Source organism: Macaca mulatta, chromosome 16 (genome assembly GCF_049350105.2).
Source record: "Macaca mulatta isolate MMU2019108-1 chromosome 16, T2T-MMU8v2.0, whole genome shotgun sequence".
Lineage (NCBI taxonomy): Eukaryota > Metazoa > Chordata > Mammalia > Primates > Cercopithecidae > Macaca > Macaca mulatta.
The window spans coordinates 59,462,515-59,475,069 of NC_133421.1; the positions used below are offsets into that span (position 1 = coordinate 59,462,515).

The window sequence follows — 12,555 nt, forward strand, 5'->3', positions numbered from 1 at the left end:
AGGAAGAGGAAAGGGAGGGGAGACAGAGAGAGATGATGCGTGCTTGACATGAGGGGAAATTTGGGAAGACACTGTCAAGATGGATGGAGCTAATTAAGACACATTTCGATGGGAAGGATTCATCTGAGAGAAAGTGGTGGACGCCATCGAGGATAGAAGAGGTGGTGGTCCTGGGTGGCCCTGAGAATGTGGGGTGTGGCAGGTTGTTGGACAGGTCGGCTAGCCGGAGGGTCCAGCGGGTGCTCGAAATAACATGTTCTGGCTAGAAGGAATGAGCTTAAGCTCAGAGAGCCGGAAGCCTGCCTTGAATGTAGAGTAATTTGGGGTGATGACAAACCTCCAAGTGTGACCACGGTAAGGGTCACTGAGAGGTCAAGGGGCCGTAAGGTCCTTGGATAATGGAGCGACTTGAACTTGAAATTGAGGTAAGAGCTGGATGAGAAGACCATGAGCCAAGACCGAAGCATCCCAAAAATGAGGTGGAGTCGCAGCCCCAGGCAGGGAGGAGACAGAATGACCCATGGCACCACCCTCCTAGCAGGAGGGGTCTTGTAGGGAGGGAGGCAGGAAGCAAGGCTATCAACCTCTTCTTTGTGGGAGACAAAACAGCTCCCCTTGGGAGATCTCAGGGGGATCCAGTTTAGAAGAAGAGAGACTGGGTGGCAGGGCCACAAAGGCTGGGTCAGGGGACAAGAAGGATGGAATCATCCCAGGTTTGGGTGTAGCAGAAGATATTAATAGATGGGTGCTGGACTCTGGGTATTGCCTGGCAAAACCAGGAGTGAAAGGCATGATGGGTTCGTGCCTCATGGTCAGTCTCTGAAGAGGGTGGGCCCTGAGCTGAATGGACACGGGCCTGGGGGCATCCACATAGCAACCTCATCAGGAAGAAACTTCTGATCCCATTTGACAAGTAAGGAAACACAGGCACAGAGACAGGGAGAGGGTAAGTAATTTACTCAAGGTCACAAAGCATAACCACTTATTACTAAGTGATTCTTGTCAGGGTCAAACCTTGGAGCAGAACTTTGAGCCCTGTCAGTTTGACTCCTGAGCAGGTGTTCTTGTCCATCCTGTCTGTAACTGCCATTGTGGGACTCCCTTCCTCTACCCCCACCTTAGGAAGGGGAGTGGCATTGTGTCCCTTCACTCACCGACTTTGGTGGAAGGTCATTTGTCCCTAAAGGGGATGGGGGCTGGCTGCAGGCTGCCTGCAGAGCCAGGCCCCAAGCACTGAGGACACATCAGTGTCCAGTGGTCCAGTGATCAGGGAGCATTGAGAAGAAAAAGAGGCAAGGCTGGTCATAGGGGCCCCACCTGGATTGAGTACCAGGCCTCACCCCACCCTTGGTTTCCCAGACTCCACATAAACCCCTAGAAGGGGTCTGATTCCCCCTCTGTGGCTGAGACTGAGTTTCTCACCAGCCTTGGTGAAGCAAGGGAGAAGGCAGAGTTAGATTTAAGGTGACTCAGTAAAACAAAGGAGCCTGGGAGCTCCTGCACTTGGCTCCTGCCACAGCCGCATCACGTGCCCCTGACTTGTCTACCCTGCTGCGCTCAAGCTCCTGGAGGTTGGATCCTTCCCAGGTGAGCCCAGCACTTTGTCCACAGCAGTCAGTCAATATTTGCTGAATTAATTCTGGGGCCCTGCCTGGCAGCTCCTGGCCTTGGAGCCAGACTGTCTGACTCTGAGTTCCAGCCCCGCCCCATGTCAGCTTTGTGACTTTGAGCATGCCATTTAACGTGAGCCTCGGTTTCCTTGCCTGAAAAATGGGAGTAGTACCGGCTGCAAGGTGAGAGATCTGTGCAATCGCCCTGCAGTGGGCTTTGCGCTTGGTTTCATGCTCTGCTGTCCCTGTTTTGAAATTCTTCACACGATTTTGAACAAGGAGCCCTCACATTTTCATTTTGTATTGAGCCCCACAAATTATGTAGCCAGGGTCCCGAACGGAATTAACAATATTGTCTACCTCAGAGCGTCGTTGCAAGGATTAAATAAGCTGATCTGCTTAGCACATAAGCAGTACCCAATAAATAGGAACAAAGGCCTATTGTCTCTTGCTGTTAGCTCAGCCCCAGTGCCCATGTGTGATAAATGAATGAAATGAACGAATTGAGTGACAGCCTGGGAGCGTCTGGAAGCGAAGGTGCCTGGGTGACGGGGGATGGAGGTGAGGGTTGAGAGGAGCTGTAAAGGAAGCGGGGGCAGTTTTGCACCCCGCGTTGTGCAGCTGCAGTTTCCTAGACAGCCGGTGATCCACGCTGTGGTCGAGACCCGGCCGCCACACCTCGCAAAAAGTCCACTTGGTGAGAGCTGAGAACTAGGGTTCCAGTCTTTATTATGCGGGCGTTCAGTCTCTAGCTCCCGGGCCGTGGTCCATGTCCAGCTTCCGGAGCCGCCGCGTGATTCCAGCCGCCACTGGTTCAGCGACCCACTAGCACCCGCGCCCCGCCCCAGCCCCGGGTCCGGAGGCGGGGCCGCGGGGCGCCTGGCGCATGCGCAGGCCGGCCCGCGGCGGGGTGGCGCTCAGAGGAAGGGGTTCGTGCCGGTCTGCGGGGGAGGGGGCAGCGGCCCGGCTGAGCTCGGCGTGGGCAGCAGCGGCTGAGGCAGGCGCGCTGAGGGCGGTGCGAAGGCTCCGGCCTGCGGGAAGACGCTAACCGAGGCAGGGAGGGTCAAGCCGGCTGGCACGCTACTGAGCGGGAGGGGCAGAGAGGCGCTGTAGGTCATGGAGCCCAGGGGCGCCCCCACGGGCCCGCCCGCCAGGCCCAGCGCCGGCGACCCCGTGCGCATCTGGTTTAGCGTTGGCCTGCCCGGCTCGCCCGCGCCGAACGGGTTGGTGGGGGACGGAGCGCTGAGACCTGCAGAACGAGAGTGGCTTGGAGCGACCCGGGATTCAGAGCCCTACACCGGGAGGTCTTGGAAGTTGGGAAGGAGAGTGAACTCCTCCGGCCGAGGCTAGGCTCTGAAAGCAGGAGCCCCTGGATTGAGGGACGTCTTACCTGTCAGAAAGGGGTTCCGGGTCTTTGCAGCCTGGGGTGCCTTGACCAAGGAGTCAAGGTTGACCAAGGAAGAGGCCGAGGGGCCCAGGAAGGACTCGGGAGTCCGGCAAGCTCGGGCCTCTTTGCTTGGCTGGGTTAGTGCTTCCCCTAGTATGCCCAGGTCCAGGGCATCTGGCTCCTTCGTGCCATTTTGCTTGGAACTGGGGCTGGGATCTCCAAACAGGTCCAGCTCTGGAATAGAAATGCTAGAGCTCGCTGGTGGGGAGAGGGATTGGCGCCCGATGTGGGAGGAAGAGAACAGAGGCTGCTTGGTGTGGGCCCCTTGTTCCCCAGAGCCTCACCATTCCCTTGCCCCACTCACCCACAGGGCTGCTGGGCTTCCCAGAGGGCAGGGCCTGCTCCATCCCCTCCTTGATCTCTGTGGATTCTGGAGGTTTGGCAAATGAGTCAAAGGCCGAGGCAGCACCTACAGCTGGGGGAAGAGAGGGAGAGGAGATGGATTGGCAAAAAGAGCAGGTGCTGGTCTAACCCCTTTCCAGAGAAGCTACCCTCGTAACACATACAGTATCTGCTGCCCCCTTGGCTCTGCCTGGAAGTCCTCCAGCCCCTCACTCACATGTTCTGGCCCTCTTCTTACCAGGTGTGTCGGAGGTCTCAATGGAGGCTCCCCAAGGGTCAGCCCCAGTGCTGGGGAGTTTGTGGTGGGGAGAATTCAGTGCCCATGGGTCTGTGGTGGGGGACCCAGCAGGCAGCACTGGGGTCCTGCCCCAGGGCTCAGAGGAGGAGAGCATGGGAGTCAGATCCCAGGGCTGGCTTCGGGACAGGATGGTTCCTGAGGGGATCGGAGACCAGGGGTCTGCAGAAGGCCCCCAGGAGGAGCCGCTGGCCTCTGTGTTCGGCCTAAAACCTGAAATGGGAACAGCATAGACATGATCCCAGGCCCACCCTTATCCCTCGCCCAGGGCGCTTCCCAGTTACCCAGCCCAAATCGGGAGGCAGGGCATCCATGTCACAGATGGACTGTGGCCTCAGGACCACCCAGCAGGCTGGAGCCCGTATTTGGCAAGTGACCCCAGGAACTGGGACCTGCAGGTGTGGGTGACTCAGGCCACCTTCCCAGGCAGGGACATGCTGAGCAAGTGAGTGCAGCAAGAGAACATTTGCTGCGTTTCCTAGGAGCTGGGCCCTTCAGACATTCTCCATAGCCCTCACTATGAAAGCCCGTCCCACAGGCGGCGGAGGCTCAAGGTGGTGAGTGACTTGCCCGGTGACACTCAGATGTTGTGGGGAGGTGGGGAGGTGCTTGGCCCGCCAAGTGGTTGGGAAGGAGGGGGCATTCAGGCCAGCCTGGAAGTCTCTTGCAGCCCTGCATGCCCACCTGGGATGTCCCATGGGTCAGCAGAGCAGTGTGTGGAGGGCGGGGCCAGGGCAGGTACGAAGATGTCAGCCAAGTCCAGGATGGAGGACTGTGGAGGGGAGAGGCAGCCGGGGCTCAGAAGTGGGTGGGGCCTGGAGGGAGGGCAGGCCCTGACCTGTCAGGCTAATGCCAGCTCATTCTCTTTATTCATTCCACAGATACCTATTCATGATCCCTCACCTCGACATAGTGCTTTACAGTTTATAATGTTTCTTCATCCACAGAGTACCTGATTTTCATAACAACCCTGTGAGGTAGGTAGGGCAGGTGATGTGCCCATTTTATGGATGAGCCAGCCAGCGCACAGAGGGTGGAATGGGTTTGCCTGAAGTCACACAGCCGGGGAGAGACAGAGCGGGGATAGAATCCAGGCCAGCAGAAAGGGGCAGATGTTTTTCAACCAGCCTACCTCCCTAGGTCAGTGTCCAAGAGAAATTGGCCACAGTGAACATGGGCGGAAAGGAGACCGCAGCACCCGGGCATGACATGGACAGCTTTGGAGGGCAGCCTTGCACTCAGCAGCTGCTCACTCCCCATGTGGAGAAAATACGTCCATGAGCCCGCGGTGTTTTCAGCACCATGTGCCTGGGCCCACCTTAGTCTTGATCGACAGTATCACATAATCCTAACATGTCAGAGCTGGAACTATCCAATAAGCACACTGTGCAGAAGGGGAAACTGAGGCCATGACAGTGACATGCCCCAAGTCATAGAGTAAGTGGCAGCAAATTCAGAACCCAAATCCAGGGGTCTCTGATCAGGATCCCTGTGCATCCCACTTTGCTGTTAACTCAGTCATCAGCCCATGCAGGGTGGGACTAGGGCTGCTACACCCCCACACCTATTTCATCTAATAAACATGTTAGTGCTTACTATATGCCAAGCACTACTCTGCTCTCTCTTTACAAATACTCAGTCCGTGTCTCAGGCCCTGTCCATCCCACGCACCCCAGCCCACTCCCTACCTGGCTGGTTTTTAGTTTCTCTTCCTCCTTTTTCTCTTCTCTCTCGGTCTCTCTGTCCCGCCGATGGTGGACAGCAGGCCCTGCACCATTGGCCATGGGGGAGCCATCACCCCGCCAGGATTTCACCTCCTGCAGAAGGCACAGAAAGGGTCAGGAGCATGAGCGGCGCAGGCTGGAATCCGGGGACCTGTGCACCCGAGGCTGGAGTCGAGAGAGTGCAGGTGGGAGGCAGCTGAGAGGTTAGGAGCGGCAGGGCCACCGGGTACAGCAGGAGGAGCCTGTTAGTGCCCTGAAGCACCTCCATCACCAGCAGCAACAGCAGCACCGGCGGCCGGGAGGGCTCAGCCCACTACCTTCTCGTGCTCCTGCCGGCTCAGGCGCAGAGCCAGCTGCAGCTGCAGGTCCTCATCCCTGTGGGAGGCTGGGGGGACAGGCTGCGGAGGAAGAGAGGTGTGAACTTGGCCCTGTACTCCCACCTTGGGAGCAGAAGGGCAGTATAGCCCTGCTTGGGTCATGGGGATGGAGAGACAGATGCCCAGCCTCAGTATGCATGGGCCATTTGCCCCTCAGTCAGCAGGGTGGGCGTGGCCTTCTCCCTGCCTGCATCTGAAATGCAGTTTAAAGATCAGGAAGACTGATCTTTTGCTTCTGAATCCTCTGAGAGTTCTCTAGGCCCTCCTGTGTGAGGCCCAGCTGCTTCCTGCCTGGTCTTCCTGGATCCACAGAGGTAGTGGCAAAGTTGATGATATCGGGGGCCCATCCTTGTCTCCCCACGAGGATAGCTGGTGGGCGGGGGCGGGCAGCATATCCCAGTGTCTCCTAGCAATGTCTGAGCTCACTCACCCCTTCCACCATGAGGTGGTAGCAGGCCCCCCGAGACACATCAGGTGCCCCTAATTGCACACTCGCTACTCTTTCCAGGCCAGGTGGAGAGGACTGGAGGCGGGGAGGCAGTCCCTGCCTGCGACAGACCGACAGAGACAGTGGGTCTTGTGCTGTCCTTGGGCACAGGAGTGGGGCTTCGGGTGACAGAGCCTGAGTCAAGGCTGAGGGGCTCCCAGGCATTCTCCCTCTAGCCCATCCCCTCCCCACCACAGTGGGGTTGCGTGGCCTCACCTTCTCTGCCTCCTCACGGCTCATGGCTAGGGCCAGCTGCAGCTGCAGTTCCTCTTCCCCTGACGTCTGAGGCCGGGCCTGCTCCAGGTCGGAGGTATAGCGGGGTGACGAAGAGGAGGCTGCAACGACCATCATGTCTCTGTGACCACACGATTACCCATTAGCTTCCACACCCCTCTGCCTGCCAGGAAGCTGAGGCTCAAAGAAGAGAACTGAGAGGAGGGGAACAACAGGCCGTGGAGGCCCCCGTGGGCCAGGCAGTGTGCTGGGCACTCTCTGTAAGTTCCCCATCCCACCCTGTCCCGGTGGGACGGCTCCAATCCCTCCTTAGCAGATGCACAGGCAGCACTTAGGGCACCTGACCAGGGTCCTCAAGCAGGACTTGAACCCAGGTGCCCTGACTCCAGCTCTTGGACTTCCAGATGGACCCTGTCCTGCCTGGGGGCAAGGGAAGTGCAAGGATAGGAGGTTCTAGTCCAACGAGGTCACAGCCTCACAGCCCTCAGCAAACTGTCAAAGGCTTTATGGAAGGCGGGCCATTCTGAGTATTCCTCAGATCGGGGAAGCCCCCACAACTCAGGGCAGGACAGTCAGGGACTGTCTGGCAGCTGCCCTCAGGTAGGGGGATGAAGGGGAATGCCATATGTCTGGGCTCAGGGTAGAGGACATTGCTGAGCCTGGTCTCATTTCATTTTCAAATCAAACAGTGGAGGTAGGTGAGCTTATCTCCACTGTACAGATGAGGAAACTGAGGTTCAGAGAACTGGTTGCCCAGGTCACACAGCTTGGAGGAAGCAGAATAAAGAATGCTATCTGTCTCCAAACCCATGCTTCCACCATCATGCCATCCTATCAAGACAGCTAACGAATGATGATGAATCTGTAACAACATTATTATCTGAGCTAACTTGTTGAGCACCTCCTATGTGCTGGGTGTTGTGCCTTGCATGTTACATTCCTTATGTCTGAATCCTCGTAACACCCCTCGGAGGTAGGTATTATGAACCATGGCTTGGATTGCAGAGCCAGGATTGGAAGTCGGGCTACCTCCCCATCCCAGCCACACGCTGGGGCTCACTCACAGTTGTAGGAGGACGGGGAGCCCCGGGAGCGGCCGTAGTCCTCGCCGTAGCGGCGGCTGAAGCCCAGCTGCCCACTGCCAATGCCGATGCCCTCCAGTGCCATGCGCTCCTTGGTCTTGAGGGCATGGGTTCGCTCCTGCCGCAGCCGCTCCTCATCCTTGAGCAGGGCCATCACTTGCTTGACCTTCTCGCGCACGTTGACGCCCTGGTCCTTGCCATCGCGATCAATGTACTGGAAGTCCTTGAGTGTCTGGATGGTGTAGAGGTTCTCGCGGCACTGGTGGGCCACCCGCTCAGAGCCTGTCTTGAGCAGGTAGTCCAGCAATGTCAGAGCCTTGTACACGTGCCGCCAGTTCTTGCCGCTGTCATTGAGCCGCCGCCACAGCATGCCCATGACCTCGGTGAAAGCCACTGTGTTGAAGGTCAGGTCAGCGATCTCGGACATAAGCGAACTGGGGGGGCCCCAGGGGTCATTGCTGGTGGCCTCGCGCACCTTGATTTCCGCCTCGGAATAGTTGTGCACGATGTTCTTCACCTGGCGCCGGAGCGCGGAGGTCGTCATGGCTGGAGACTTGGAGGTGGGTGGCCCTCGCCCCCGCTGGAGATGGAGGGCTGAGGGCCACTGTGGTGAGGTCACGGTCTTGAAGGATGGGCTGCTGTGTTCTCAGCAAAGCAGCTGCGTCCTTGGGTTCCACATGGGGCTGAGGAAGAAAGGGCCAGGAATTCAGGGGCAAAGGCCTACCTTACAGGTCACTCAGCCACTGACCAACTAAATGAGGCCTGGCCAGAGTGTCCCTGCCTCCAGGGATAGCCTTCAGCGGCACATGTTCTTATTTCACTTATAATGCAGCAGGCACTTGGAGCTTTGCATGCTCATCTATCTTCACAGTCACACCACAAAGATGCTGTTGTCATTGTTTCCATCCACAGATGGGAAAGGTAGGGCTTAGAGTATTAAATGGGCCTGGCACAGTGGGTCATGCCTGTAATTCCAGGACTTCAGGAGGCCAAGGCAAGAGGATCACTTGAGGCCAGGAGCTGGAGGCTGCAGTGAGCCATGATCGTGCCAGTGCACTCCCACCTGGGCAACAGAGTGAGACCCTGTAATATTAAGTGACTTGTCTGAGATCACAGAGCTGCTACATGGGGGACCAAGACGACCCTAGGAAGCCCCACCTAAGAGTGCATGGCCTCATAGGGGAATGCTAACGGGATTCCAGGAAGGCTCGCTTGCCTTGCTTCTGCTGCGCCACCACCTCTGTTTCTGCTGAGATCTAGCTTAAGACCTGTCCTTCCCAGCTCCTCAGCTCACTTTTCTCATATTGTTAATTTTTGTAGTTTGGTGCATTCAACACCTATTTCCTGGAGGCCTTTTCTGAGCCAGGCATCATGCCAGGCACAGAACACACGCCTTGGTCCACCCACGTTCAGTTGTGAGGGTACAGAAAATCACAGTCCAGTGTGGGAGTGCAGAGCCACCCAGGAAGACCCAAGCCAGGAAAATCAGGGGAGACTTCCTAGAGGAGGTGGTGGCGGAGCTGAGATCCAAGATCCAAGGGAAGAGTAAGGAGGAGTGAACCAGCAAGTCAGGGGAGCTCAGAAGAAATGCTGTGAACTGGGCCAGAAGGCAAGAAAGCAAGGATCATTTGAGGAAGGCTGCCCCTCAGAGATCTGGCCAAAGCCAACACTCCCGCCTGCCACCACCACTGCCACCCCCCACTTACACATGAAAGTGTTGAGGCCAGAGAAGGGATGAGACCTGCGTGTGTCGTATGGCACGTAAGTGGCAGAGCCTCGACTAACATCTAGGTCTCCAGAAGACTAATCCAATCCTTATTGTCAGTGTTACCCAGCTTAGTCATTAATTCATCGGTTTGCTTTACTGTCTCAGTCCCACCTTCTCAGCTAGAATGGAAGCTCCCTGAAAGTAGGAACAGTCTGGGTTCTCCAAAGTCCCAAAGCCCTGGACACATGGTGGACCTCTGCTACCCCAGCAGGGAGAAAATCCAGGCCAGCCCAATTCGCCCCTAATAGCCGCAGGTCCAAGCTGTCTGCTGAATACAACCCCAGGCCCCAGGTCCTCCCAAGGCCCTTTCAGAAACCAAAAGAGGAATTCCCTGACCACCGCCATTCCTCCCACACTAGCGCTGGTCTGTGCATGCACACACACACTGGCTGGGCCTGCAGAGCTTCCACTTCACCCGTGAACTCTCCCCCACCCACCAAACAACTCTCGGCTCCACCCTCCATCCCAGCCCTTGCCCCAGCTGGTCCCCAGGCTGCCAGGAGCAGGAATCTGAAGGAGACCTTCCCCCACCCGACACCATGTTCCTTCCACCCCAGCCCCGCCAGTGCTGGGCTCAGTTCAAAGCGGCCCCACGCTTTGAAAACACGCCTTGGCAGGTTTTGTTTGGGGCCCAGAGAATAGGATCCTGTGGGAGCAGACGAGGTGGAGAGTGCCTGGCCCACAGCGCAGCCTACCTTTTGTCTCCTGTCTGTCTTTCCTTCCAGCGGGTGGTGGGCCTTCTGTGGGGATGCCACGGCCACAACTTGTTTAACTCCTGCCCTCCCCCTTGCTAGTGACTCAGACCTGCCTTCACCTCCCCATCCCGTGGTTGGGGGTGGCAGAGTCAAGATGGGAAATAATGTGCACCGAAGCCCGCCCAGCGCACACCCCTACCGGCTGGCCACTGGAAGTAGCAGAACCAGTCGAGCACTGACTCCACCAGAGCCCTACCTGGACCTGGCTGCCCTGGCCCTCCGGCCCGGCCCAGGTAGGGGCACCAGCCTCTGGAAGGGGACTCTCAGTGTGGGCCCAGCGGCCCTGCCTGGACCTTTCTCACAGGAGGTGGGCATTCTCTGCACACCCCTGCAGGGGCTAGGGGGAAGTGTGGGGTCAGAAACATGGGGAGGCACCTTGATATTCCTTCTCTGGAGTTTGAGGGAACACGGTGAGGCTGCCAGAGCACAGAGAGGGGAGGAGGAAAGGAAGGAACGCGGGAGGGAGCAGCTGGGAGCGCTGCCAGCAGTGTTACAAGCAAAGGGTTTTATCGAACACAATATGCCCAGAAATAAAAGGGAGTGAAACAGAAACCCAGCGGCCGATAAGGCAGTGGCGGTAGCAGCAGCAGCCCTGGGCAGCTGGAGATGGAATTACTGCAGTGACCTTGAGCCGGACCCTGTCAGGTGGAGGGAAGGGCACAGAGAGGGCAGGGCCTGAGAATTCAGAGATGAGGGAGAGGACAGAGGAAGGAGGAGGCTGAGGGGATGGGAGCATGGCCAGCAGGTGGTGGGATGGGCCACGAGGCATGGAGTATCAGCTCTCGCCTACATACAGGGTCCCAAGGAGAACTGCGCAGTAGGGAGGGGCTGCTCTTCTCAGGGCCTGCAGGATGGGGGGATCTGGAGAGCTTCCCAAAAGTCAGGACCGAAAAACGCAGCTCGCTCGTCCCCAGCAAGGGCTTCAGAGAAATGGAAAGAACCCAAATCTGTCCAGTCACACGTGCATGAGTTTGCGCAAAGTCTGTGCACCCACCAGCCCAGCCCACACCCCATTCCCGTCCTCTGCTAAGGTGGGCTCCAGCCCCTGCCTCCAAATCAGGTCCAGCCTGAGCAGTGGGGAATGACAGTGCCCTTCTTGATGCTGTAGGAATGGGGGTGAGCTTGAGCTCTAAGCTTCTGGCCACTGTAACAGCTGCCTCCTGGGAGCATAGGAGATGGGGGAGGGGGGCTACCCTGAGGCTAGAGGTGTGCATGAGGGGCTGAGGAAGAGGAAACAGCAGAGATGTGCAGAAGGAGTCTGTGGGGAATGCCACCAAAGATACTAAGTCCCAGGATGGATGGGGAGGGGGCCCTGAGTCCCTTTCTGGGGGCTGCAGGGAGGGAGGGGTGGCAGGAACGAAGCCTTTAGGTCCTCTACAGCTCAGCCTTCTCCCTCGCACCTGGAAAAGAGACTAAGCCCCAAGCCCACTCTTTGCTCCCCACCAACTCCCACCTTCCATGCCGCCACTGCCAGGGAGGGGGCCAGGGAGGAGCTTACCTCCAGTGCGGGCTCCCTCGGCCCCAGCCCCGGCCCGAGTAGCCTCTGCGGTGACCCTCCAACCTGTGCAGCAGGGGGACGGCACAGCCTCGGGAGCGTCTCCAGAGCCATCCACCATGGACCCTCGTCCCAGAGACCCACCTGCTCCCAGGAGGCGCAGACCCCTCAGAGGGGCAGCGGCAGGGTCCCTGGAATGGGTAGCAGCTCTTCCCGCGTGCGTTTGCCTCCTAGCCAGCGCCAGGCAGCACTCCGAGGAAAGTTGCTCAGCTGGCCCGGCAGGTCTGCCTCAGCAGTAACAGGACACAGGAGGAAGCGCAGGGCAGGTTAACCCCTTCCTGCTGGCCAAGCAGGTGGTGCATTGAGAGGTGGGGGGCCTGCCTGTTGGCTGCCCCCAGGAAGTGCAGATCTGGAGCCAGTGCTGGTGACCCGATCCCCTCTGCTTTGAGTTAACCCTTCCCCTGCCTCTTCAACGGGAAAGGAGGGGGGCTCCAACACCCCCACCACATCACTCCCCTTCCTCCTTTGGGCCAGGAGGACATTAAAGGAGAGGGTAGGGCCATTCCCTGGGGCTGGCTTTTTGGTGGAGCCCCTGACTTCTAGGGGAGGAGGGCATCAGGACTCTAGCACAGCCCCCTCCCTGCCTTTCCCACACGGAGTCAGATCCTGCTCTCCATCCTCCTCCTGCATCTCAACTGGAGGATCCCTGAGGCCTACTTAAGGACGCCCACCCACCCATAAACCAAAGTTGTTCTTCAAACTCTGGGAGCCTGGAGTGCTCTTCACATGGGGAACCCAGTCCCAAATGGTTATGACTGACAGAAGACAATGATGGGCATGAGTCTGAGCTGACAGTACGTTTCTGAGAGCCATTTCTAGCCTGTTTCAGGTTCCCTTGAGCAAGGGAGGTAGCATGAACATCAGCAGCTGTTTTTAAGG

At 57.9% G+C, this 12,555-nt stretch overlaps 1 protein-coding gene and 2 long non-coding RNA genes across 16 annotated transcripts; 2 read left to right on the forward strand and 1 right to left on the reverse strand.

Annotated features, from left to right (window-relative positions):
* Positions 1-1,878: 1,878 nt before the first annotated feature.
* Positions 1,879-11,870, reverse strand: EPN3 (epsin 3). 13 transcript variants are annotated; one of them, XM_077971188.1, is made up of 11 exons: positions 11,761-11,870; positions 8,074-8,281; positions 7,581-7,991; positions 6,499-6,617; positions 5,736-5,816; positions 5,383-5,511; positions 4,379-4,466; positions 3,638-3,907; positions 3,362-3,472; positions 3,001-3,231; positions 1,879-2,859 (listed from the first exon to the last, which is right to left on the reverse strand). In XM_077971188.1, exons 3-11 carry the CDS (start codon positions 7,972-7,974, stop codon positions 2,528-2,530), a joined length of 1,755 nt encoding a protein of 584 aa, XP_077827314.1. In that variant the 5' UTR covers positions 7,975-7,991; positions 8,074-8,281; positions 11,761-11,870; the 3' UTR covers positions 1,879-2,527. The 13 variants fall into 13 exon arrangements, with proteins under 13 accessions (XP_077827314.1, XP_014974786.3, XP_077827307.1 ...); XM_015119300.3 differs by having other exon boundaries at positions 7,581-8,281; XM_077971181.1 differs by having other exon boundaries at positions 7,581-8,681.
* On the forward strand, positions 2,518-5,901 carry LOC106994000 (uncharacterized). 2 transcript variants are annotated; one of them, XR_013406522.1, is made up of 4 exons: positions 2,518-3,640; positions 4,121-4,251; positions 4,576-4,671; positions 5,460-5,901. It is a non-coding gene; the product is annotated as an uncharacterized LOC106994000 (long non-coding RNA). The 2 variants fall into 2 exon arrangements; XR_013406523.1 differs by having other exon boundaries at positions 2,576-3,516.
* On the forward strand, positions 6,527-7,423 carry LOC144335595 (uncharacterized). The gene is made up of 2 exons (XR_013406528.1): positions 6,527-6,776; positions 6,921-7,423. It is a non-coding gene; the product is annotated as an uncharacterized LOC144335595 (long non-coding RNA).
* Positions 11,871-12,555: the final 685 nt, after the last annotated feature.